Source organism: Saccopteryx leptura, chromosome 6, assembly GCF_036850995.1.
Source record: "Saccopteryx leptura isolate mSacLep1 chromosome 6, mSacLep1_pri_phased_curated, whole genome shotgun sequence".
NCBI lineage: Eukaryota > Metazoa > Chordata > Mammalia > Chiroptera > Emballonuridae > Saccopteryx > Saccopteryx leptura.
The window spans coordinates 155,777,528-155,805,486 of NC_089508.1; the positions used below are offsets into that span (position 1 = coordinate 155,777,528).

The window sequence follows — 27,959 nt, forward strand, 5'->3', positions numbered from 1 at the left end:
GGGTGGGGGTGTTGCAGCTCGGACCCTAAGACTCACTACTGTAGACCCAAAAGCTCCCTCCTCCTCCTTCTATGCGACTCTGCTCTGAGTGCCGCGGGGGAGCTTGTTTGGCTGCTCTCCTGCTTCCCTTTGCTGGTATTGCTGTTTCCGGGAGAAATATTCACTTCAGCTTTGGGGAATGACTCGTCCCAGGGCTTAGGGTGGCTATCTCCCAAAATGTTTCTCCCTGTGCCTCCTAGATTACACTCTCTTCCTGTTACTCTGGTCCTCTCCTCTCTCCCCCCATTCCCAGGAGCCCCGGGTGAGTGGTTGAGAGAGAGATGTTCTGCGCGGTCCCTTTAAGAAGGATCCTGGGTCTGAGAAATCAGACTCTTTCTCACAAACAGTATCCTGACTTGTTTCCAGCTAAATACTGTCCTTACGCCTCTTCTGGGCTCTGGGGCTGCAGGCTGGGGCTTTGTTCCTGGGGCTCAGGACCCTTTCCCCTCTGCTAAACTCACTTCCCACCACGCGAGTCTCTCCCTGCTGCTGTTCGCTCCGGGGAGCTGGGCAGCCCACTCCGCGTTTCCACTTTTCCTACCAGTTTCGGTGTGGCTTCTTCAGTGTTCCTTGGTTGAAGAGTCCTCTTAGTTTAGTCCAAAGTTGGTTTTTCCAGATGATAGTTCATAAAATTAGTTTGTAATCCACTTTGGTTCTGGGAGGTAGATGTTGGTACGTCCGCCTACTCCAGCGCCATCTTGTCTCCCTCAGTCATGACTTTTGAGGTTGCAAAGAACTTCCTTAAGCTTTCTGTGGCAGAGGAAAGACTGTGTTATCTTCCTGTTGTGCATATGGAAAATGATGTTACAAAGTCATTGTATTATGAAAAAAGCCATCAAAGAACACCAAAAATGCTGGGGGTGGTGGTGGAATGTTTCATAAGAGATGTCTGGCAGTTAATAAAACACACTGTATATATTTTTTGGATTTTTGTTATATTCGTGGCATTGTTTTTGTTTTTAATTTGTAACTTACACTTGTCATTCTAGAGAAATGTTTTCAAACCTGATTTTGTAATTTTTTTCAAGGGGGCCTCCCAGGTTAAGCTTTGGACTTCATAAAACCATATTTAATTTGTAACTGTCAATACTTTTCATTCTAAAGAAATACATGTTTTCTATTTTTAAGTGAAAGGAGGGGAGATAGACTCCCACATGCACGCTGACTGGGATCCACTCAGCAACCCGTCTGAGGCTGATGCTTAAATCAGCTGAGCTATCCTTTAGCATCTGAAGCTGATGCTTGAACTAACTGAGCCACTGGCCGCAAGAGGGGAAGAGAGAGAGAAGGGGGAGAGGGAGGAGAGAGAAGCAGATGGTCGCTGCTTATGTGCCCTAACCAGGAATCGAACCTAGGACGTCTGCACGCCAGGCTGATCCTCTATCCACTGAACCAACTAGCCAACGCCAAAATAGGTGTTTTCAAACCTGATTTTGTTATGTTCTTCAAGAAGGTCTCCCATGGTCCTGGCTGGTTGGTTCAGTGGTAGAGCGTTGGCCTGGTGTGTGGATGTCCTGTGTTCAACTCCTGGACAGGGCACACAGGAGAGGCGAACATCTGCTTCTCACCCCTCCCCCTCCCCCTTCTCTCTCTCTTCCTCTCCCACAGCCATGGCTCAATTGGTTTTAGTGCCCAGGGGCTGAGGATGGTTCCATGGAGCCTCTGCTTCAGACGCTAAAAATAGCTCGGTTGCAAGCGAGGCCCCAGAGGGGCAGAGCATTGGCTCCATACAGGGGTTGCCAGGTGGATCCCGGTCTGGGTACAAGTGTCCTTTTGGTGATCTAAGTATCATGCTTTTCCCATGCTATCTCCCCTCCACTCACTTGGAAAAGAAGGGGGGGGGGAGGAGGCCTCTCATGTTGTTTAAGCTTCATAAAAGCTGCATGTTGATGCTACCTCCTACACACCTGTGCTCCTCCACCCCTGTGGTTTTATTTGACAGGGCAGCATGGGTCTGTGTACAGTAAGTAACATGAATATGGGGGAGTGGAAATCCTGATTGTTCAGGTGTTTCTGCATCAGGATGATAAGCAGCATCTTTCAGGAAGAAGGGGGTGGATTTTTGTAGGAACCAGACTTGAGAAAGGGAAGTCACTTGACGGAAGTGGTGATGTGCTGCGGGGGTCCCTTTCTCTGGGGCCCGCCCTGGCTGCCAGGCTCAGCTGTCAGCGCCATTCTCCCTTCCTCTCCTCCTCTCTCCCTGCTCCCAGGTCTTCTTGTGGGCACCCTGGACGTGGTCCTGGACTCCAGCGCCCGTGTGGCCCCTTACCGAATCCTGCACCAGACCCACGACTCGCAGGTCTACTGGACGGTGGCGTGCGGTAGGTGACCAGCATCACAGGGGATGCTGGGTAGGGAATGTCCTGAGGGCCCAGGAGGGAGGGAATGCGCCCGGTTCCTGGGCTGGGTGTTGCCCGTGGAATGCAGCACTGCCCCTCACTCAGACAGTAGAGCTCAGGCCGGTGCCCCACTTAGGAAGGCGGCTCTGCCGGTCACAGGCCTGGCAGTGCTCTGAGTCATTTGTGGCATTCGTGGGAATGTGCAGATGCAGAGCAGCAAAAAATCTGAGTTACCCAACACAGGTTCCCAGCTGAAGTGGAACAAGGCACCCTTCTACCTTGTGTCAGCTCTCAAACTGTAAACAAGTGTCCTTTCGGTGGTCTAAGTATCATGCTTTTCCCATGTATTTTTTTTTTCTTGGTAATTTGCTATTTAAAATGGGCCCAAGTGCAGAGCTGAAGTGCTGTGTGTTGCTCCCAAGGGCAGGCAGCTGTGGGGTGCCCTGTGTGCCAGCACGCACGTTAGATGGGCTTCCTTCAGGTGTGACTGGCAGTGTGCTGGCCAGGAGTCTGATGTTAGGGGAATAACCGTGTATATTAAATAAGGTGCATTTAAACAAAAAGAAACATAGAACAGAGTTATGTTTTGATCAGTTGATGAAAATGTGACCAGAGTCTTTAAGAAACAGAGCCCTGTAGATTCCCAGAGCAGTCTTGGCAAATTCAATATGCTAGGAGACTATGGGACATATGACTGTGAGTAATGAGAATCAGCTGCAGCTCTCCCCTGTGCCAGCGATTTTCAGCACGTGTGCTCAAGAATTTTTAAAACATGCAATACCTATCAGGCAGGGTCACTGACCTCTTTCCCTTAGATTGTCAAATTTTAAAAACAGCAACAGCCAACTCAACAATACCCATCTGGTGTGAATGAATCAAAAATTACCTATTGTTTTTGTCAGAACAGCAAAAAGTATATATTTTTTTACTCTTACAGGCCGCAGAATTTTAGTAATTAGTTTGTGTGCCATGAGATGAAAAAGGTTGAAACTGCTGCCCTAGAAGGACACACACCCCACTTTCTGAGAGTCTGGGAGAAAGGCCCCTTCTGGTGGGCACAGGCCGGGGTTGCTGGGAAGAAATGCAGTGATAGCTGGCGCTCAGAAATGCTGCCTGCGGCCGAGCACTTCTGTGAACCTCCCGGTAACTCTAGAAGGCACACTTTGGTTTTCCCTATTTTGAAGATGAGGAAACTGGCCCAAAGGGGTTCAATAACTTGCTCAAGGTCACACAGACTGCAGTTCAGGACCAAGAGCCCTGCTCAGGTCCCTGAGCTGAAAACCTACCTTCATATGTGTAAGGCCCATGGCCGAGGCCAGGCCGGTCCACACTGGATTTGGGCAGATGGTAGAGGGACTGTGGAGCCAGAAAGCACTGGGTCATTCCTGTTTGTTAGATTCTCGCAACGGTGGGCAAGCCAACAGGCAGGGGAAACTTCTCCTTGCGGTGGCAGGCAAGCAATCAAGAAAACAGCCTCTCTCCCTGAGAGCAGGAGAGAGGAGGAGAGGAAGGTACTCAGCTTTATGCAGGCTGCACACATGTGAATCTGCCACGTGCTCATGGCACTCATCGTACAAAGTGCTAGCAAGCAAGCCTAACAGCTGTTTTCTCTACAATGTGCTAGAAGCCACAGAGTCACTGTCCCCCAGGATAATGGTTTTTCTTGGAGGCCTGAGAAAAAATAATGAAAGCACTCACAGCTGGACCCCAGCTTCAGGAGAGGAGCGGTCAGGACTGAAGGCATAGGGTGGACGGTAGCTGGCACAGTCCCCTTTACCAGGTGGGCCCTGCCCTGGGTGCCAGGATAGACGGTGTCTTCTTCCTCCCAGGCACCTGAATAGAGGTGTCCTTCCCCCTTGTGTGAGTGAATAAAGGAAGGCTTAAAAAAGCTGAGTTTGGCCCTGGCCAAATGGCTCAGTTAGTTAGAGCATTGTCCCAAAGTGCAGAGGTTACAGTTTGATCCCCGACGGGTTGATGTTCCTGTCTCTCCCTCTCTCTGTTCCTTCCTCTGTTGCTAATATCAATAAATAAAATTTTTTTTAAAAAGTGCTGAGTTTACTCAGGGCCAATCTAGATGGCTGGTAGGGGCCCTGCTCTCCTGGTTACGGAACCTGGGTGGTACGCAGGGGGCTGGTTTACCCACAGGCGAGAGGGGCTTCCTGTGGGGTGGCGTTGTTCCTGAGCGGGGCAGGGGAGATTGGGCTTCACCTTCTGTAAGCCCTCAAGATTTCCATCTGTGTCTCAAGAGGTGTTCTTCCTCGGAGAGTGGATGAGGATGGGGCAATGGCAGTGAGAGCAGCCTCTTTGAAGGGAGAAAGGAGTGTGACCATACTGTGTGAGAACCCCTTTGGTGGCAATGGGGCCTGGTGCTGGGGAACTCAGGCCACTCACACAGACCTGTTCCCCCTTCTACCAGCCTCTGCCAGAGCCTCCTCCCCCAAGTCCCTCACCCACCCCCTGCCCTTCAGTTCTCCCGAACTAGACTTGGTCCTGCTGGCACCTGCAGTGAATCCCAGCTGCTCAGCCTGCCACTAAAGGACTTCTGGGGTCATCTGCCTCCATTTCTGCCTCTCTCTTCAGCTCATACCTGTTGTCAGCCAGACTAGACACTTGCAGGGCCCAAAGTTCCTAACCTCACCTGTCCTGGACAGTGTGGGTACAGTGGCCCCCCATGTCCATCTAACCTCCTCCCACTCTCATGCTGCCCCCTATGGAAAACCTTCCCAGAACCCCCAGGCCCATGTGCCCACCCTTTCTTGCTTCATGGGGCTTACCACGTCTCTGCCTGCACTTTCACACTGCATGCTTCTGGCTCTCTTGCCAGACCAGAGGCTTCCTGAGGGTGAGGGGAGGCTCTGCAGCTGGGCAGCCCGAGTTCGGATTATGGTCTCTTCATTTCCCAGCTAAGTGACCTTGGTCTTAACCTCTCTGCCTCACCTTCAGCCTATAAAATGAAGATAATGGTACCTGTCTTCAAGGTGCTCTAAGAATTAAACACTGTGATCCACAAAAAGTTCTGAAAACAGAAGTAGCACTCATTAATGCAATTATCTTTTATATTCCTTTTGCTCCCAGTGGCAAGCAGAGATGGCATAGTTTGTGTTGTACTAAATGAAGATTGAATTATTTATTTATTTTAGAAAGAGAGACAGGAAGGGAGATGAGAAGCACCAACTCGTAGTTGCTTCACCTTAGTTGTTCATTGATTGCTTCTCATATGTGCCTTGAATGGGGGGCTCTAGCCAAGCCAGTGACCCCTTGCTCAAGCCAGTGACCTTGGGCTTCAAGCTAGTGACCTTTGGGGTCAAGTTAGCCATCTTAGGATCATGTCAGTGATGCTGTGCTCAAGCCACTGACCCCGTGCTCAAGCTGAGGAGCCCATGCTCTAGTGGTGACATTGGGGTTTCAAACTGGGGCTGTCAGGGTCCCAAGCTGATGCTCAGTCCCCTGCACCACTGCCAGTCAGGTAAGATTGAGTTACTTTTAAGTAATAATTCTGTTAGGTGCACTTATGTAGATTTTTTTAAAGATTTTATTTATTCATTTTTTTTAGAGAGGGGAGAGAGAGAGAAGTGGGGGAGGAGCAGGAAGCATCAACTCCCATATGTACCTTGACCAGGGAAGCCCAGGACTCTAAACCAGTGACCTCAACGTTCTAGGTTAACACTTTATCCACTGCGCCACCACAGGTCAGACCCATGTGTAGATTTTTATAACTAAAGTGCAGAGAGATCCACACAGACAGTGAAGACAGATTTCTTTGGCTTTAGGCTGCTGGGAGCATGTGTAAAAGGGAATAATACACTAGAGGTGAATTATGTGCAGATTTAATTTCCAAATTCAAATGTGGGTCTTAGCAAAAAGAACAAGGGAGAAATCCCTTCCCTTCCCCTTCTCTTTCCCCTTCCCTTTCCCCTTCCCCTCCAGGAGTAGTCAAAACTTTTTATAAAAATTGCCCACTTTTGCAGTGCTGGTCAACCTGGTCCCTCCCTCCCACTAGTGGGCATTCCAGCTTTCATGGTGGGCCAATCACAGTGCCATTTGGTTGCTCCACTACTGCCCACCATGAAAGCTGGAATGTCCACTAATGGGCAGTAGGGACCAGCACTGCAAAAGTGGGCGGTTTTTATAAAAAGTTTGACTACCCCTGATAGACCTTGGCCTCCATGCACCAGGGAAAAGAGGCCATAATAGAAAAGCAAAGAAAAATGGGAAAAAATAATGGTAATTTATGGACGATCCAGGGTAATTTTGCTCACCTGTGTGACTCACTGTGAATTAAACCTAGGTTTGATTGTCTTCACTCAGGAATCTTCATGCAGGCCCATGGAGAGGGTCCTTCCTTGGAATTGCTTGTTAGGGGTTTAGTTGTTGGAGTAAATATAAAGAAACAAACAAATCAATCCCAATCAGGACAACTGGGTTGTGACATGTGACAGAACAATGAGCAGGTGCCTGCATGAGGAGATGGTGGGGACCAACTCAACTGGGGTGGGGTGGGGTGGGGTAATAACTGAGTTTTCAGCTGGTAAAAAAGTGTTCCAGGTAGGGAAGGATGGGTAACTGGGCTCAGGCAACATGTCTTGGTCTACGGCCATGCTGACTTTGCCGAGGCTCGTCCATGCCACGTGTGTGGACCTTCCTGGGGTTGTGAATTCAGCTGAGCCATCTGTATGCTCACAATCCTAAACCATCCCAGCCCAGGACAGTTGAGAGGATGGAGAACCTTCCCTCCTCTTCTTGTGTTCATTCGCTCAGAAAACAGGTTTTGAATGCAAACTCTATGCCTGGTGTGTGTCAGGGGAAGGGAAGCCAGGCCGCGCTGACACTTCCTTCATACTTGTGCTTCTCCTGGGGCTCCTTTTCCCAGTTTCCTGGTGGGAATAGAGAGGGTAGCTTCCCCACCCTTTGGGAATGGAACTAGGCTGTGTTCTCTCAGTTTTTCCGTTCACACTGGGCCTGCAGGGCCCTCCAGAGCCCCTCCCTGAGGAGGACAGGGACTACCTCCTGGTCTGAGCAGATACTTCAGGCTAGCCAGAAGCTAAAGGGCTCAGGCAGGGGTTCCTGGAGGAGGCCAGAGTAGGACTAGAGTATGAGCTGGAGAAGGAAGGAGGAGCATTTCAGGCAGAGGCCTGGGTGGGTTCATCTGGCTTCAGACAAATGGGAATCTCAGGCCTGGCGTGCCCTGCCCAGCAGGAGACTGGCCGGCTGGGGTGAGGTATTCTGCAGGAAGCTCCAGCTGCCATCTGTGGACTCTTCAATTCTCAGGAGGGCTGCAGCCACTTATACCAAGAATGACTGTGTCTGCTTAGGCCACATTAAGGCCTTGTATCTCAAAGAACAGTCCTAAAAAGTAAGCAAACTTGTAGATGTATAAACATTTCTGGGAGGACACATAGGATACTACTGGTCATTCTTAGTGTTAGGGATAAATGGAGGCTTATTTTCCATTTGACTCTACAATTCTGCCTGAATTATTTTTGTTTTTCATTTTTTACCGGGACTACCTATGACTTGTTCTTTACATATATGTAACGTTTAAGGAGGAAAAGAGTAGACAGCGTGAAGATTGTAGTCATTCGGATATAGCACATCCGATCGTTGCTTTTCTCTGAGTTCACGTTTAACGCTCGGTGATAGAATGATTTCCTCTTCTTTACTCACCAAACCTCCTCTAGGTTCTTCCCGCAAAGAGATAACGGAGCACTGGGAATGGCTAGAAAATAACTTACTCCAGACGCTGTCCATCTTCGACAACGAGGAGGATATCACCACCTTCGTCAAGGGCAAAATACACGTAAGGTTTACTTTTTTTCTTCTTATTATTTTTATTAATGTTAATGCAGTGACATTGATAAATCAGGGTACATATGTTCCAAGAAAACATCTCCAGATTATTTTGACATTTGATTATGATGCATACCCCTCACCCAAAGTCAAATTGTCTTCCGTCACCTTCTATCTGGTTTTCTTACATAAGGATTACTTTTGCTTCCCTAGTGCTGGCAGTGTTCGCGTATGTCAGCCTATTTCATCCTTAACAGCACAGTGTCAGTCTTATCTCCAGTTACAGAGATGGAGATGGGTGCCCACCACCATTCTTTTGGTTTTGAAAGGGGCAGTGGAGCTTATTCCCTGTGCAGGCCCATCTTCTGGCCAGCCACTGGGTCTGTCTAAGCTAGGGGTGTCCATTCCCTGCAGAGGGTACGAGGGCAGGTGTGCAGATCCACCGCTGCCTGTCAGCAACCCAGCTGGCAGGGGAAGAAGCTGGAAGTGAGAGGATAGAGGCATGTTTCTATTATAAAACTTACATGACTTAGAAATGTATAAGGCTGGGCGCCAGGCACTTTCACATGCCATGCCCCACTCAGGCCAACCTATAAAAAAAAAGAAAATGCACAGACCCATTTGGCCAGGTGGTGGCACAGTGGGTAAAGCATCAGCCTGGGACACTGAGATTCCAGGTTCAAAATTCCAAGGTCACCGGCTTGAGTGCAGGTTCATCCAGCTTGAGTGCAGGCTCCCCAGCTTGTGTGGGATCGCCAGCTTGGGCATGGGATCATCAGCATGACCCCATGGTCACTGACTTGAACCCAAGGTCACTAACTTGAAGCCCGAAGTCACTGACTTGAACCAGGGGTCACTGGCTTTGCTTGAGCCCCCATTCAAGCCATGTATGAGAGGCAATCAATGAACAAATAAATTACCCCAACTATGAATTGATGTTTCTCATCTCTTCCTTCCTGTCTTTCTCTCTCTCTCTCTCTCTCTCTCTTTCTCTGTCTCTCTCACTTGCTCACTTACTAGCTCGCTCATTTGCTAAAAATTAAAAAAATAAATAAATAAAAGAAATGCACAGACCCTTGAACCAGTGATTTCATTCCTTGGTGTTGACCCTGCAGTGTATTCATTCACATGTGCAGAATGACATATATGTCAAGATGTCCCTGCAGCAGTGTCAGCAAAAAGAGCCATGGTTGGGGGAGCAGCCATGCTCTCCTTTGCAGAACAAGAGCCGTGAGACAGAGCAGAGCATTTATTGGGTACTTTCTGTGTGAGTCCTGTGCTGAGCACTTACATTCAGAGCACTAGATAAGTCACAGGTGGTATACCTAGTGGAATGTTTTATAGCTATCAAAATAATAATTATGAAAATGGTAGCTACCAATCTAACCAGGCAGTGGTGCAGTGGATAGAGTGTTGGACTGGGACACAGAGGACCCAAGTTTGAAACCCTGAGGTTGCCAGCTTAAGCGTGGGCTCATCCAGCTTAGTGTGGGGTTGCTGGCTTGCGCGTGGGACCATAGACATGACCCCATGGTCTCTGGCTTGAGCCCAAAGGTTGCTAGCTGAAGCCCAAGGTCACTGGCTTGAACAAGGGGTCACTCACTCTGCTGTAGATACCCCCTTATCAAGGCACATATGAGAAAGTAATCAATGAATAACTAAAGAGACTAAGGAGCCGCAACAAAGAATTGATGCTTCTCATCTCTCTCCCTGTCTATCCCTCTCTGTTCCTCTCTCTGTCTCTGTCTTTATCTCTGTCACCAAAAAAAATATATATGGTAGCAACCAGTAAAATGGGTATCACGACAATATTTAGGTTGTTTCCTCATGGTGGGTAATTAAGGTAATAATGAGTATTCCTTTCTGTTTGATTATTGCTTTAGGTTAAATTTCAAGGAGGGCTCTTACTGGGTCAGAGTTGCATGATGCTAAGTTGCTTTGGGCCCTTGTGACTTGATTACATCATAACTTCCTGGACCTGGCAGACAGTACAAAGAGTTCTTCAGCTCTTTGTGCACTTTGGAGTTCACCACAAGACCTGTATTGCTTCATAGCTCCCGGGAAACAGGCAAGCCTCTATTGTCCTAGTGAACAAGCTGGACTCTTAACAATAATAGTAATAGCAACATTATTGAATGCTTCCTATGTGCCAGACTCAAACAAACCATTCTACAGAATAGGAGAAAGAAGTTCTAAATGACTCATGGGTCAAAGAAGAAATGGAAACCAGAAAATATTTAAAACTGAATGATAATTGAAATACTGCTGCATATTAGAATTGACAGGATGCAGTAAAGCAGTACAGAGAAGGGAATGGAAAGGCTTAAATCTCACATTATAAAAGCAAAAGGGATGGAAATTAATGAGTCAGCTGTTTAGCTCAGTAAGTGAGAAGTCCAGACAAAGCAGGAAATTAGAAAGAAGGAAACAGCAAAGAGGAGTTTGTTCTGTAGAGAATAAGAGGACAATAGAGAAGAGCAGCAGACCCCAGAGCACCCCGAGGCTGCGGCAGAGGGATCCCCGCAGAGCCTCCGTGAGCAACCTTGGGATAGGCCTGGGAGAAACACCTGTACACAAACAGTTTACAGAAAAAGAGATAATGCTACAAATAGCTTTAAGTGAATGAATTTAAGAATATAAACATGATGGACTCTATTAGAATACTATGAATTTGTTTCCAGTTGCTACCAACAAGTTACCACAAGCTTAGTGGCACAAAACAAATTTATTATCTCTCAGTTCAAGAGGTCAGAACTCAGAAATGGGTGTCAGGGGCTGAAATCCAGATGTGAGCAGGGCTCCCTTGCTTCTGGAGGATCTGAGGGGAGAATCCATTTCCTTGCCTTTTCTAGCATGTGCGGTCCACTTGTGTTCCTTGGTTCTTGACCCTGTCCTTCTTTTTAGTGCCAGCAGGTGGCATCTTCAAATCAGTCACTCAGATCCCCACCCACTTCATGCCCTGTGACCCTAACCCTCTTGCCTTCTTTAAGGACCTGTTGATATAATAGGCTCACTCAAATAATCCAGGATGATCTCCCCATCTCAGACCATCATTTAGTTGCATCTACTGAGTTTCCTTTGCTCCATAAGATCACATTTCCCCCGGTTCTGGGGCTTGGGGTGTGGACGTCTTTGGAGGCAATTATTTGGCATACCATAAAATATAACTTAAACAGAGACAGGGTGTTAGGTCCGAGTTCGGAGGCAAGGGACGGAGCAATGTGAGGTGCCAGGAGCTGGAAAAAGACACGTGGAGCAGTAAGGAGATGATGCATGCTTTATTGGGCACAGCAGCAGCCTGATGCAGTGCACAGGAGTCTTATAGTAAATCACACAAAAGGTGGCACCAAGCCATGATTACAAAAAGTGGGGGTCACATTATCAGGTATATAAGGCAGGTGCGCGTGCCTACCGTTCCGGCCTGTTTCTCTTAGTCATGCTGGGACAGGTCTGATGTAGTGGACCTGTCCATACTGACTCCATCTTGTGCAGGCTGTTTACCAATTCTGGGGAGACCAGCTTCCCCAGAGAAATAGGAAACTTGAATATTCCTAAAACTCTGAAAGACATGGAATCAAAAATTTAAAGTTTTCCCAGAGATTTTTATAGTCCAGTAGTGTTAGCCAGTAAACAGAGAACCTCAGCCCTGTGAGCCAGGGTGGCTCACTCTCATTGTTGGGTAGGGTTGGTCATGAGTGGGAGCCATTGGAGAATTCAGAGCAGGTTGTGCCAGCCCCTTTGCCTCCCTGCTTAGGGGTGGCTCAGGTGCTGCTGGGTGAGACCCGGGAAGGTCACCCAGCGGTAGGGTGGCCATTGGAGGCCCACAGACTATCCAAGACCCATCTTCTGCTTTTCAGCGGGTAGAATCCAGGGCAGCAGAAACAAAGGCAGGGCCTTAATAATGAGAGCTTTGCTAGACCCTGTTCCCAAATGTAGAGACAGTTCCAACAGAGCAGTTCAGGGAGACGTCAGAGGTAGCCTGAGAGAGAGGAAGTGTGGAAGTCACAGCAACCACCATGCCAGCTGTACCGAGGTGGAGGACATCAGAGCATACCTCACCTTCAGGTCCTCCCCTACCTCCTGGCTATTCTCCCTGCCCATGGTGGAAGGGCAGGAAGCCTGGTGCAAGCAGCAGGTGGAGCCACAAGCACTGGCCTTGAATTACCTTAGTGTGTTGAGTAATCACCCTGAAAAACCTGTGTGTACCGTTTGAGCTGAGTGTACTAGGACCCTCTTTTACCCCAAGAGTTTTGGGACTGGCCCTGGGGCCCAGAGTGATGTCTCTGGGCACTCTGAGCCCAGGAAAGATACAGACAGGTTGCAGTTAGCATAGATGTGCCATGAGCTGGGTGAGCCCTATGCCTGGTCTGTGGGTGTGGGCAAGAGGCAAGAGTGCCCAGTATGTGGAGTTCAGGGAACCAAATACAGGACTTCTCCAAGATATGGTCATGAGAAAAACTCTTCACAGCAGAGTGCCACAGCACGGTGCATTTGAGTAAAGAATGAGGGAAAGCGAAGCACACATGATGGTTACAGGTGGCTCATCTGCCTGTGTGTCTGGAAGGAAGCCAGGAGAGTGGCTGTGGGAGGTAGGGCAGAGTCCCTTTTCACTAAATATGCTTTTTTACTATGTGCATTTTTTACTATTATATCTTTTAGAAATTTGACATAAAAATACATGTTTATGTAAAAAGTCACCTCTCCGTGCCCTAATAATTTCAAGGAGTTAAGGGAGCATGTGCAGTCACAAGGGCAATGTTAGTCTGACCAGCACTACTGGAATAGCCTAACCTTGTTTATGGTCTTTAGGCCAGCATCCTGGGTGTCACCACCTGGTTCACCAGGCCTCTCTGCTCCAGCCTTCGCTGTGGAAGTCCTAGGCTTCCCAGGAACCAGCTCCTTTCTCCTCCTCCAGGGTATCATCGCTGAAGAGAACAAGAACCTGCAGCCCCAGGGAGATGAGGATCCCGGGAAGTTCAAGGAGGCTGAGCTGAAAATGCGGAAGCAGTTTGGGATGCCTGAGGGGGAGAAGCTGGTCAACTACTATTCCTGTAGCTACTGGAAGGGTCATGTCCCCAGGCAGGGCTGGCTCTACCTGACCGTCAATCACCTGTGCTTTTACTCCTTCCTTCTGGGCAAGGAAGGTGAGCGTGGGTGCCCTGGCATCCCACCAACTGCCCAGCTGATCCCATCTTCCTCAGCTTCTTGGCCCTCACCCTCTGACCTCACCTCCAGAAAGGTCATGACCTTTCCAGACTGCTAAAATCCCTGAGGGGTCTCCTTTCTCTCAGACATGCTGTTCCCACACACCCAGCAGAGCATCTCCTCAAAACCAAGTGCCATCTCTGTAGCCTACAACAGAAATGCCTAAACTTGAGCCAGACACATACCTGGCTCTTGGGAGCTCCTGTCATATGTGGCCACTGGTATGGGGTTTCACATAATGACTTTTTGCATGGGGCCTCTTTCTTTTAAGTCTTTTAAGTTAAGTATTTGAGGACACATGGATCTGTGAATGGCTACAGGTTACTCTATGCCTTGGTGCTACAGATGCCTCCCTAAGGGAAGCCCGGGCCTCAAGACACAAGGCAGATTTCCCAGGGTAACCGGTGTCCCCACTGCCACCTTACCCCCAGAAAGAGCCTCCAGGGCTTTGACTTTCCCAGTGTTGCCTTTCCTGAGCCCATCAAGGCCTTCTCCCACCATGTACACACCCACCATATCCTCCCTGGCACTGCTCCTGGCCTTGCACCTGCTCATCAGGCAGGGGCTGGTGTCCACTCTGTGCTGGTCATACCATGTTCTGACATTTCTTCTCATATCAGTCCCCTCCCACTAGATGGGCTTCTTGGGGCCAGAATCTCAGCTAGCTCAGCTGTGCTCATTTATTCATGTCACTCTGGCCATTCATGGGATAAACGTTCGCCCAGTGTCTTCTCAGGGCCAGTGGTGGGTTGGCCCGTTTCTCCTATGGAGCTGGTGTCTCAGCACAGCCACACTCAGGCATGGGAGGCATGCTCGGGCTACAGTTCCCGCAGTGGCTTCTGGCTGTAGGCAGAAGGCAGGAGCCGCCCCGGCCAACCCTTCAACCCATTTGACCCAGTGGTTGTATGTCTGTCCCCATTGGTATCCAGTGAGCCTAGTCGTGCAGTGGGTGGATGTCATATGGCTGGAGAAGAATGACACCGTGCTCTTCCCTGAGAGCATCCGTGTGGACACCCGAGACCACGAGCTCTTCTTCTCCATGTTCCTCAACATTGGTGAAACCTTCAAACTCATGGAGCAGCTGGCCAACCTGGCCATGCGGCAACTGCTGGACAGCGAGGGCTTCCTGGAGGACAAGGCACTGCCCAGGCCCGCCCGGCCACAGAGGAACATCTCGGCTCTGAAGCGGTGCGTTGCCCAGGGGACAGGGAGACCTTCGGGAAGGGGCCAGGTAAAGGTGTGGTTGCAGGGAGATCCGAGATCTCTTTCTCACAGTTCTATGATGGGGGAGGTCTTAGACACTCTTAGTCTCAAACAGGGAGCTAAGGCACAGAGAGGCTGAGCAACTCTCCCAACGCCCCTCAGCAAGTGAACAGTGGAGCCAGAGCATGAGCTTCCAGCTGGCTCCCCCACCACCTCTGTCGGGGCTCCCCCAGTATCTCCCCCACCACCTCCGTACACATGTCCCCAGCCTCTCCCCCCAACACCTCCACCCCCGTGTCCCCAGCCTCTCCCACCACCTCCGTTCAGGTGCCCCCAGCCTCTCCCCCCACCACCTCCGTTCAGGTGCCCCCAGCCTCTCCCCCCACCACCTCCATCCCCGTGCCCCCAGCCTCTCCCCCCACCACCTCCATCCCCGTGCCCCCAGCCTCTCCCCCCACCACCTCCATCCCCGTGCCCCCAGCCTCTCCCCCCACCACCTCCATCCCCGTGCCCCCCAGCCTCTCCAGATGTCTTTGGTGATCAGGTCCCAGAGTACACTGCCTCCATCCCACCATGACTGACAGCTCTTCTCTGCACTCCTTGGCTCCTCCTACCCTCCTCACCCTGGTAGCTGTGGGGCCCAGGCCTGGACTGAAGTGCAGCCAAGTAGGTCTGTGGTGTCTGCCACCCGGTCTGTGGGAATTGGCAGACAACGGAACAGATGCTGCTGGCAGCCCCTTTGGAGCGCTTCTGTTTGCACTCCTCAGTTGTAGCTTCACAGGAAACCCACAAGGCCGGTGCGAGCCCCAGGTTCCCACAGGCATTTCACACCCGTGTGCTCAGAGACCATGGCCTAGCCTGGAATCAGCGGTGCCCCTTTAGGACTAGAGCATTGTCAAAAGATGTCACTGTCCTAATGCAAGTGTCAGGGTGCCTTTTGGAACTTTCCGGAAAGAAAACAAGTAGGGACAGGTCATGACAATCTCTGGCACTCCATCAGGCTGTGCCTGCCAGGCCCTGTTTAGGCTGCTGGCAGTCTCTAGGACGGAGCCACCACAGGGCTGAGGAGCAGGGAACCAGGCTGTGGGCCAGCTGAGTGTGCCTTTCATATCAAGTGTAGGCATCGTGTTTTAGTCTTAACTTCACAGGGTTCTTTTCTGGGTTTCTAGGTGGGGCGGGGTCTTCCCAGTGAGAAGCAGCAGGGCAGGTACAGGGACTGTGTGGGCAAGTGCTGGTCACAGCCTGTCGGCCTCCAGGTGTCCTCCCACAGCCATCAGATCTCAAGGGCATGTTTGCTGATCACTCCTGTGCTGGCCATACGAATGTCCCACCTTTCCTTGGTTATTTAAGGTGCATATTTTATTGAACTCTAAGATCCCTGGTCATGATTTGCTCAAGGGAGGACCCAAGGAGCCCAAATCCAATGTGGAAACCCAACTCTTATCTTCTTCCCTCCTACCTCCACCCTGGTTTCCCCAGAGACCTAGACGCACGAGCCAAGAACGAGTACTACCGGGCCACATTCCAGCTGCCTGGGGATGAGCACCTGGATGGCCACACAGGCTGCACCCTGTGGACTCCGTTCAGTAAGCTGCACATCCCTGGCCAGATGTTCATCTCCAGCAACTATATCTGCTTTGCCAGTAAGGAGGAGAATGCCTGCCACCTCATCATACCCTTGCGGGAGGTGAGCACCCAGCCCCCACTGGCTCTGCCTTGCCTCACCTGGGTGGCCCCTCAGCATTCAGTGATGGGTACATTGTGAGTCTGCACCTCCCCAAGCCCCTGCAGGCCTCTTGGGAGTGGGTGCACAGTCCCGGGAGTCACCTTGCCTTGTGGGTGGACAGGGAGGGAGTTTGACATGCCAGGAGAGCTCACACTGGTACATAAGGAAACTTCAGGCAGGACCCAAGCCTCCCTGGTGGAGTGTCCCTCAGTCATGCCTTCCTGGCCTGCAGCTGGACTTTGGCACAGCCCTTCTTTGGCTGGGTGTGGAGGATGCTGACCCTGCACCAACTCCACCATGTCATTCAGAGGCCATTTCACTGTTCCTCGCTGACATCTGCCTTGGCGGTGGCTCAAGCTATAACCGTGTCATTGGAAGTCATCTCTCACCTGTAAGAGGTAGAGGCCATTTTTGTGTAACTAGTGAAAAATGTAGATGGTGAGGGAGAGGGACCTGGCCCAGACAGAAGGTAGTGGCCCCAAGATCAGGGCAGGCAGGTCTTAAGACTTCCTTTTCTCCTTGGCTCAGCAGCACAAACCCACTGAAGCTCAGTGAGGTTTTTAAGTTATGACCTAAATCACAGTATTTTGATTTTATTAAAAACCTAGAATAGTGAGACATTCCTGAATTTGTACAAAGCCCTCTAGTTACACGTATAGCTACAAATAGGTGTGGACTAGTGTCCTGTCTGGGTTTCCTAAGGAAAGAGAAAGGACTCAAAGGAGCCACAGCTCCAGGCTGAGAGGCTCAGGGGAGGCCCATGATCCCGTGGTCTCTGGCACCAGGCCCATGGATTTGTCCTGGGCGCTGTACTAACATGGCCCCAAGGCCTAGGGACTGGCTTAGGGGTCTCCTTAGGGCCCAGCTCCATTCCTCCTGATGTTTCTGGTAGCAGAGAATTTCTGACGGCTGGCTGAGCTAGGGAGCAGATGCCGGGGTCCAGCCCCGGGGGGGAGTCCCTGTTCGGGCACCAAATGCCGGGGTCCAGCCCCGGGGGGATCCAGGGGTCCCACAGGAAGAGACGGCGACGGCGAAATCGAGTGAGAGAGCCGAATTCTTTTCTTTCTCTTTATTCTCTGGTTAGCATTTACTGCCAGGCATCTCTGCCAATGGCTGGTCTAACTTTACTTTTTATGCACACACACTAAGTTACAATCACATGGTATTTTGAATACATCATTGTTTTAGTTTCACTATGGTTACATATTTCTAGTTAACAGTTAATTCATATCTATAAGCTACAAGTCAGGTGGTAAGTTATTCAAAGTACAGTTATACAATAACTTGAATAGTAATAACAATATCGGTACAAACTTCTAAAAGATTAGTACTAATTAATAACTCTGTTTTACTGTTGTTGTGAGTCAAGGGCGCAGAGAGAGATAGCAGACAAAATTATCAAGGACTAGCAAAGGACCACCGCTTGCTCAGGCAAATAGCCTTGAGTTCATGTAGTGTCCTAATTCTTTTTTCACAAGACTACAAAAGGCTTGCTATTTAAGAAACTGACATAGTATTAAGAGTAATTTTTACTTAAAGATACATAGAGTGCACCTGCAAGATAGCTAGTAGCAACATAATATCAGAAGGCATTAGTTGCTATTGCTGCTATGAATCCCACCACATTCCTCTCCTTATTCTTGGAAAATACAAAAATCTCATGAGAATGTTTTACTGAGAAAAGCCCAGCAACTGCCTTCAGTGACAAAACAAGTCTTTTAACAAAAAATTCTTTACTAGCCAGCTGCACTCCTATCCAAGGCCACGCAACAGGCTACTCCACTACACTTTACCTAAGATTCTAATGTCTAGTGTCTAATGTCTAATTTATAAGATTCTAATGTCTAGTTAAACTTTATTCATTTACTATATTCATACACTAGTTAAGTTCTAACTTTATTCTTTCTAACATGATTAATAAGAAGAAATTCTCCTACAAACTTAACCCTTTATGAGGGATATCATGGCCAGCCTCTTATGTTTATGAGCCCAGTTCAAGGGGCTTACAGGCTTTTCTGTGGAACTTACACCTTCTGTCTCATTTCCAAAGAAATTACTACAAATCTACAGGGAAAGCACGGTACTATTATCCCTGTGCCATAAATAATAGCACACACCCAGAAAAGGGGGGAATATAAGGCCAGATTAATTCAAAAGATTAAAGGGGGAAGTATCGTTGTGCCTTTCCTTTGCAGTGACTGTCAACCTGCAGCTGTTGGTCTTCACTGCGGTGACTCTATCTTCTTTTGCTGTGACTTTGTCAACCAGCAGTTGTGGATCTTCTCCTGCTGTGACCTAGTTAGCCAGCATTAGTGGATCGGCTCCCGACAAGCAGAACTGTCTTGTTGCTCACTTGGGATGGGCTCTGCACTGGCCCAGCACTGGCCTGTCCTCAGTGTCCTGGCCAGAGAGGCTTCACAGGCTCCTCACTGGAAGCCAGCTGCACTCTTGCATTTGCACACCCAATGCTCTTCTCACCTCACCCCACACAGCATCGCCTCTCCCTGTCTGCTCAACTGTAAATCAGGAGCCGCCTTGGTTCTGATGCAGCCTCATTCCTGCATCTTGGCCATAGCATGTCCCATCCCCTCCAGAACCACCACTTGGGACCCCGACATCTGCTTGGGCTACCTCAGGAGTGTCCTACACACACCCAACCCTTTTAGGACCCATCTTCATGAAGCAGCCAATGCAGTTTAAAACGGAGCATGTCGACACCCTGTGTGGAATCCTCCAGCATCTTCTGCTGAACTTATGAGCTGTCCACCCCTTCTCGAATCTCAGCTCACATGCATGTAGACATGTGCGTACACACACACATAAACTCTACTCACATGGACTTACACACATCACACACTTGTGCGCAATACACATTTGCACTGCGCACATGCACAAGTGTATGCTACACGTGAACTCGTGTATACTACAGATAATACACATGTGCATTCACATCCATGTGTGTACACATGTGCATCAGCACACGTACACACACCACCCCCGTACATGCCCACACATCGCAAACATGCATATATTCATATGCATATACATGCATATACACACCATACTTTTTTTTTTTTTTTTTTTTTCATTTTTCTGAAGCTGGAAACAGGGAGAGACAGTCAGACAGACTCCCGCATGCGCCCGACCGGGATCCACCCGGCACGCCCACCAGGGGCGATGCTCTGCCCATCCTGGGCGTCGCCATGTTGCGACCAGAGCCACTCTAGCGCCTGAGGCAGAGGCCACAGAGCCATCCCTAGCGCCCGGGCCATCTTTGCTCCAATGGAGCCTTGGCTGCGGGAGGGGAAGGGAGAGACAGAGAGGAAAGCGCGGCGGAGGGGTGGAGAAGCAAATGAGCGCTTCTCCTGTGTGCCCTGGCCGGGAATCGAACCCGGGTCCTCCGCACGCTAGGCCGACGCTCTACCGCTGAGCCAACCGGCCAGGGCTATACACACCATACACATACACACCCTGCCCTAGCTTCTCTGGCCTTTCTTTCTCCATCAAGCCAGTCTGGCATCTCACAGTGGTTGCTGGGCCTCCACCCCAGCTCACCTGGCTATACCAAATCTCAGCGTGGCTACTCTTACCCTAGAGGAGCCTTCAGCACAAAGCAGTCCAGTGGCCTCCAGCTGGCCCTGTCACTCCCACCACCTCTGAGGAACGTGTTTAGCCTGCATGGCCATTGTCTGTCCCTACCCCAGGCTGTGGGCTCTGCAGAGGCACCCCTGCAAGGCTGTCTGCTCTATTCACACTTCGGGTGGGAGCTGGGTCCCAGACATACCTGTCAGCGGCTATTCCGGGAATTAGTGCTTGGGTGGGCTGTTCATCAGGCTTCAGGACAGGAGAAGAACTGGCCATTTTGGGAAGCTAACAAGGGCTGGCGACTAGGCCCACAGTCCTCATGACATACTAGCAGGGCTTGTGTCCACCCCTTTGACAGGTGAAATAACAAGGCTTAGACATGCACGTAACTTGCTCACAGCAGCAAGAGGCAGCCAGAGTGTGAATGTGGCGGGCCCAGGTGCCCTCATTGGCTCACCACGCCCTCCCAGGAGAGGGCCACCTGGAACCGCTGTGCTCTCACAGTCACAGAACTTTCCAGCTTTACATCCCTAGACACAAACACCCAGTGTTTTTGCCTTCTCAGGTGACCATTGTTGAAAAAGCCGATAGCTCCAGTGTCCTGCCCAGCCCTCTGTCTATTAGCACCAAAAGCAAAATGACCTTCCTGTTTGCCAACCTGAAAGACCGTGATTTCTTGGTTCAGAAGATCTCTGACTTCCTCCAGAAAACGTCATCTAAACAACCGGGTGACAGCAGCACAGGGAGGAAAGCCAGCAGCTTGGACTCGGCCCCAGAGGTGAGAGGGTGTCTTGGGAACGGGGGTGGGGGTCAGGGTCAGGGTCAGGAGAAGAGCCCAGGCAGCCCTGTGGGGCCTGCCGCCATGGACCTGGCGGGGAGGGTCCCTGCTGGGTGTCGGGAGAGCCGTGTCTAGCCCCAGTGGTCTCCAGTATCCAGCTACACATGCACTATCCTCCATCACAGGCCTCTGCGGCCCTTATTTCCCACCTGCCTCAGTCCCATAGCACAGGAGACCCGCCACCCTGTGAGCCTGAGCTGCACTGAGCTGCACTGTGTGGCCCTGTTTGGCTTGGGAGCTTCTCTGTCAGTCTTTCAATCTGAGATTCATACAGTGAAAGACCTCCTTTTAAAGATTTAACAGCAATCTTGTTGTTATACCAACAAAATTCACAAGAATTCCTGAATATCTGCCCTGGCTGGTTGGCTCAGCAGTAGAGCATCGGCTCAGCATGTGAAAGTCCTGGTTCAATTCCCGGCCAGGGCACACAGGAGAAGCGCCCATCTGCTTCTCTACCCTTCCCCCTCTCCTTTCTCTCTATCTCTCTCAACCCCTCCCACAGCCAAGGCTCCATTGGAGCAAAGTTGGCCCGGGCGCTGAGGATGTCTCCATGGCTTCCTCCTCGGGTGCAAGAATGGCTCCGGTTGTAACAGAGGACGCCCCAGATGGGCAGAGGCATTGCCCCCTGGTGGGCGTGTCGGGTGGATCCCGGTTGGGCACATGCAGGAGTCTGTCTCTCTGCCTCCCTGCTTCTCACTTCAGAAAAATACAAAAAAAAAAAAAAAAAAAGAATTCCTGAATATCAAGTATTTGTATTCACATTTCCCCAAATGTAGATGTACTTTTTATAGTTTTAATCATTGAAATTGAGGTACACATAGGTCATATGTTACAGTCAGTTGATGTCTTTTAAATTCCTCTTTATCTATAGAGTTCTGCTTTTCCTCTCTCTCTCTAAACTCAATTAAAAAAAAAGATGATGGCACTCTAACTCTGTCATTCCCTCCTGTCTGTCAGCTGGAATACTCCTGTAAAGGGAAACTTCCCCTCCTCAATCATTTAGTGACCCTGAAGCACTCTTCATATGCACAAAGCAAAATAGTTTATTCTTTCCTGTTCTTCACCAATTGTTAAAATGATGAGTTGGTTATCTAGTATCCTCCAAATGTGATCAATTCACTTTTTGTGTTTACTTTTTAGTGTGATTATGACCTTGCAAATTTAAGCCACTTTATGTGTTTCAATCCATGTGGTTATTATCTTTAGTCCATCTGTGACCTGAGGGGCTTATTCGGGTTGGCACCTGTGTCCTTTTGACACAAACCTAGCCATGTTTGATTGTATCTTTGCTCCCTGGTGTGACAAACCGTGCATGCTGTTGGTCATTCTGAAATTATAAAAACACTTCATGATTAGAAGAGTCCATATAAAAATCAGCAGCCTGCCATTACTGGGCACACATTCCCAATGGGCAGCACCGGAGCTGAGAGGCAGCAGATGCCCTCAGCTACCCAGAGCCCCACCTGGTCTGGCCTACAAAGGTATATAAATTTTCCACCCCTGTAATCGACGCTTAGTAAGTTATTGAATAGTTAAGCAATGGACGGGAGGGGGTCCAGTAGAATCACTGTCCATTAGACATTAAGAAAGGTTTCTTGCCTGACCAGGTGGTGGCACAGTGGATAGAGCATCAGACTGGGATGTGGAGGACCTAGGTTCAAGACCCCGAGGTCGCTAGCTTGAGCATGGGCTCATCTGGTCTGAGCAAGGCTCACTAGCTTGAGCCCAAGGTCGCTGGCTCAAGCAAGGGGTCTCTTGGTCTGCTGTAGCCCCCTGATCAAGGCAAATATGAGAAATCAATCAATGAACAACTAAGGAGCCACGACGAAAAACTGATGTTTCTCATCTCTCTCCTTTCCTGTCTGTCTGTCCCTATCTGTCCCTCTCTCTGACTCTATCTCTGTCACACACACAAAAAAAGGTTTCTTGCCTGACCTGTGGAGGCACAGTGGATAAAACATTGACCTGAATGCTGAGGTCACTGGTTCAAAACCCTGGGCTTGTCTGGTCAAGCACATATGAAAAGCAACTACGAGGTGATGCTTTTCACTCCTCCCCCATCTTTCTCTCTATATATAAAATTAATAAATTTTTTTGAAAGAAAAGAAAGAAAGGAAAAGAAAGGAAGGAAGGAAAGAAGGAAGGAAAGGAAGGAAGGAAGGGAGGGAGGAAGGAAGGAAAAGAAAGAAAGAAAGAAAGAAAGAAAGAAAGAAAGAAAGAAAGAAAGAAAGAAAGAAAGAGAAAGAAAGAAAGAAAGAAAGAAAGAAAGAAAGAGAAAAAAAGAAAAAAAAGGAAAAGAAAAGGGTTTTAAAGGAGGTTAGGCTTGATCTGGGATTTCAAGAAAGAGTAAGGTTGGATTGGGTGAAAATGAACATGACCTGGAATTTTGATCTGCCTCCATGAGGCCCAGCACTATTGCCAGGGCCTGACAGCAGAGTAAGCACGGACCTCTGGCCCCGTTCAAGCTCCATTCGTTCACCCAACACACCTTTATTTGCATTCCCCATAGGTGCCAGGCACTATTCCAGGACTAGGAACAAAGACAAAATTTTGAACAGTAGATAAAATTCATGCCCTCTTAGAGCTTATATTTTAGTGAGAGAGACAGTAAGCAAACAAATATCCAGTATGTTAGATGGTGATAAGGGCCATAGATGCACATAAAGCAGGATCAAGGGATCGGGAGTGCCAGGGGGCAGCAAGAGTTCTGAGCAAGTGGCGTTTGAGCAGGACACTGAAAGAAGTAAGGGAAGAAGCCAGCCTAGAGGCCAGATTGAGTTGGTCACAGCCTACTAAGACAAGTGGAGACCAGGTGAAGGAGTGAGCTGGAGGAGGAAGCAGGTAACCAGAGCATGGAAAGCTTAGACCAGTGGTCCCCAACCTTTTCTGGGCCACGGACCAGTTTAATGTCAGAAAATATATACAAATTGCCCTCATGCTGGCAAGAAATCATTAATAATAATGGCAATTATATTATTTAATAAAGTTTATTGACGGTAAGAAAAATTTGTATTTTGTTTTATTCCAAAAACGGACAGAACTTTTCGGTAGACCTTATATTTTCACAGACCGGCTTTTAGGGTGGGACGGATAAATGCACAAAATAAAATTATGCAACTGGCGTAAAAACTGGTATTTTTAAATATAATTGTCGAACTTATGAGACAAGCGTCAAGAGTGAGTCTTAGACGGATGTAATAGAGGGAATCTAGTCATTTTTTTAAAATAAAACATCGTTCAGACTTAAATATAAATAAAATGGAAATAATGTAAGTTATTTATTCTTTCTCTGCAGACCAGTACCTAATGGCCTATGGACTGGTACTGGTCTGCGGCCGGGGGGTTGGGGACCACTAGATTAGACTCTTTAGCTTTGACTCTAAGCTAAAAGGGGAACTGTTGGAGAGTTTTGTCAAGATGAGGAGAGGAACAATCTGTTTTAACAGAATTACTCTGGCTACCATGTTGAAAATGGTTTAGAGCACTAGTTTTCAATCTTTTTACACTCAGGGACCAGTGAAAAAAGAAGGATTATTTCAGAGACCAGTAAGGCAGAAATCACCCTGAGCATAACCAAATTCAACTAAGATTACTGGGTCTGTGATAGTCATACAACATCAGGATGGTTAACGCTTTTGCCAACTGGCACGAAATTTCTAGTGCACTGGTTTAGGCATGTGACTGTTGGCTCTGAAATGCAGTTCGTCCAAATTGAAAAAAGCTGAAAGCATAAACTACACATCAGAGGCTGAGGATTTAGTACAGGGGTCCCCAAACTTTTTACACAGGGGGCCAGTTCACTGTCCCTCAGACCGTTAAAGGGCCAGACTATAAAAAAAACTATGAACAAATCCCTATGCACACTGCCGTATCTTATTTTAAAGTAAAAAAAAACAAAACAGGAACAAATACAATATTTAAAATAAAGAACAAGTAAATTTAAATCAACAAACTGACCAGTATTTCAATGGGAACTATGCTCCTCTCACTGACCACCAATGAAAGAGGTGTCCCTTCCAGAAGTGCAGCGGGGGCTGGATAAATGGCCTCAGGGGGCCGCAGTTTGGGGACCCCTGATTTAGTATGAAAAGGAGAATGTAAAATAGTTCTATAATTTTTTTTTGTATTTTTCTGAAGTGAGAAGCAGGGAGGCAGAGAGACAGACTTCCGCATGCGCCCAACCGGGATCCACCCAGCATGCCCACTAGGGGGCGGTGCTCTGCCCATCTGGGGCATTGCAGCCAGATCCATTCTAGCGCCTGAGGCAGAGGCCATGGGGCCATCCTCAGCGCCCCGGCCAACTTTGCTCCAATGGAGCCTTGGCTGCGCAAGAGGAAGAGAGAGAGAGAGAAAGAAGGGAGGGGGAAAGGTGGAGAAGGAGATGGGCGCTTCTCCTGTGTGCCCTGACTGGGAATTGAACCCGGGACATCCACACACCAGGCTGATGCTCTACCACTGAGTCAATTGGCCAGGGCCAGTTCTATCAGGTCTACCGGAAAGTTCTGTTTGTTTCTATCACAACAAGTTTCGACACATAAGCACATGTTTATTTGGCGCATGTGTGCCTCTCTATTTTTATCACTTAATGTATACATTCTGACATAGCAAATTAACTAAAACCAAGTTGATTCACGTTAGTCTTATGTGTGAAGCCATAGTGTACCCATGGCTACTGATAAAGTTCATTTACGCCACTGTAATTTTTACGAATTTCAACAAGGAAGAAATGCTACAGAAGCATGTAGAAATTTATTGAAAGTGTTTGGTGAAGGTACAGTTTCTGATAGGACATGCAGAAGATGGTTTGAAAAATTCAAAACAGGTGATTTCGACCTTTCTAATAAGCCACGTTCTGGGCGGCCATCTTTGATTGATGACGATGTTGTTAAGACCATGTTGGAGCAAGATCCTTTTCTGACAATATCAGAGATCACAAAAAGACTTAATTCAGTTCAGCAAACCATTTCGGACCATATTCGGATTATAGGATTGGTGTGGAAATATTCAAGATGGGTGCCACATGAATTAAGTCAGAAGAATTTGGATGATCAAGTCATCATATGCACATCTCTGCTTGCTCGGAACAAAATTGAGCCCTTCTTGAACCGGATGATAACTGGGGATGAAAAGTGGATTACTTACGAAAACATCGTAAGGAAAAGGGCATATTGTAAACCCAGAAAACCTAGCCCTTCCACCTCTAAACCAAATTTGACTCTGAATAAGAGAATGTTGTGTATGTGGTGGGACATTCAAGGACCAATACATTATGAGCTTTTAAAACTGAACGAAAAGCTCAATTTGGAGAAGTATTGTCAACAACTGGATAATTTAAAGACAGCAGTCCAAGAAAAGAGGCCGGCAATGTTCAATAGGAAGAACATCATACCATCATACTGCATCATGATAATGCCAGGCCACATGCTGCTTTGGGGACTCGTCAAAAAAAATTGCAGACCTAGGCTGGGAAATTCTTTTTCTTTTTTTTTTTTTTTTTTTTTTCTGAAGCTGGAAACGGGGAGAGACAGTCAGACAGACTCCCGCATGCGCCCGACCGGGATCCACCCGGCACGCCCACCAGGGGCAATGCTCTGCCCACCAGGGGGCGATGCTCTGCCCCTCCGGGACGTCACTCTGTCGCAGCCAGAGCCACTCTAGTGCCTGGGGCAGAGGCCAAGGAGCCATCCCCAGCGCCCGGGCCATCTTTGCTCCAATGGAGCCTTGGCTGCGGGAGGGGAAGAGAGAGACAGAGAGGAAGGAGGGGGGGGGTGGAGAAGCAAATGGGCACTTCTCCTATGTGCCCTGGCCGGGAATCGAACCCGGGTCCCCCGCACACCAGGCCGACGCTCTACCACTGAGCCAACCGACCAGGGCCTAGGCTGGGAAATTCTTTTGCATCCACCATATTCCCTGGACTTAACACCCTCCTACTATCACTTGTTTTTGTCCTTACAAAATTTTTTGAAGGGCAAAAAATTCAAAAATGAAGAAGATATGAAACAAGCACTGGTTCAGTTTTTTGTATCAAAAGATAAAACATTTTTCAAAAATGGGATATACAAATTGCCCTCACGCTGGCAAGAAATCATTAATAATAATGGCAATTATATTATTTAATAAAGTTTATTGATGGTAAGAAAAATTTGTATTTTGTTTTATTCCAAAAACGGACAGACTTTCCGGTAGACCGTATATAATTTTTTACATTGATTCCATGTTGAAATGGTAATATTTTGGTTACACTGTATTGGATTAAATAAAATATATATATATTATTAAAAGTAATCTCACCAATTTCTTGGTTTTTAATGTGGATACTAGAAAATTTTAAATTACAATAAGAAAACAGCTCTCATGCTGTTTCCCTGGGACAGTGTTGGACTGGAGCGTGGCAATGATAGAAGCAGAGAGAGGCCGGATGGCGGGGACAGCAGTCCGGACACAAGGTAACAGAGCCCTAGTTGAGGGTGGCAGCAGTAAGGTGGCGAAGAGTACTCAAATTCAGGATAGATTTTTTTTACTTTGTGACAGAGAGAAACAGAGAGAGGGACAGACAGACATGAAGGGAGAGAGATGAGAAGCATCAATTCTTCTTTACAGCGCCTTAGTTTTTCATTGATTGCTTTCTCATATGTGCTTTGACCGTTGGGCTACGGCAGACTGTGTGACCCTCTGCTCAAGGCAGTGACTTTGGGCTCAAGCTGATTAGCCTTGCTCAAACCAGATGAGCCCACACTCAAGCTGGCGACCTCGGGGTTTCGAAACTGGGTCCTCCTCATCCCAGTCCAGTGCTCTATCCATTGCACCACAGCCTGGTCAGGTGATTTTTTTTTTTTTTACTGTAGTAAAATTCACATAAAATTTACCACCTTAACCATTTTTAATTGTATACTTTAGTGGCATGAAGTACATTCACACTGTTGTAAGACCATCATCATTCTCCATCCACAGAATTTTTTTTCATCTTGAAAAACTGCATATCTATACCATTAAACACTGACTCCTTGTTTCCTTATTCCCCTCAGCCCTGGTAACCTCATTCTTTCTGTCTCTGTGAACTTGACAATTCTATGTACCTCATATGATCATACAGTATTTATTTTTTTGTTATTGGCTTATTTCACCTAGCATAATATTCTGTTTACATATATTTTACATGTATGTATGTGTGTGTATATATAGTACAACGGTCGGGAACCTATGGCTCGCAAGCCAGCTGTGGCTCTTTTGATGGCTG

General features: G+C 48.3%; 1 protein-coding gene across 4 annotated transcripts in view; it reads left to right on the forward strand.

Annotated features, from left to right (window-relative positions):
- TBC1D9B (TBC1 domain family member 9B) overlaps window positions 1-27,959 on the forward strand; it is a 66,490-nt gene that overhangs the window by 10,881 nt on the left and 27,650 nt on the right. For all 4 annotated transcript variants that reach the window (XM_066344415.1, XM_066344413.1, XM_066344411.1 and 1 more), the window contains exons 2-7: window positions 2,250-2,360; window positions 8,057-8,175; window positions 13,081-13,309; window positions 14,300-14,558; window positions 16,053-16,260; window positions 20,450-20,662. In XM_066344415.1, coding sequence (XP_066200512.1) covers window positions 2,250-2,360; window positions 8,057-8,175; window positions 13,081-13,309; window positions 14,300-14,558; window positions 16,053-16,260; window positions 20,450-20,662 — 1,139 coding nt within the window. The remainder of the gene's footprint in view (window positions 1-2,249; window positions 2,361-8,056; window positions 8,176-13,080; window positions 13,310-14,299; window positions 14,559-16,052; window positions 16,261-20,449; window positions 20,663-27,959) is intronic.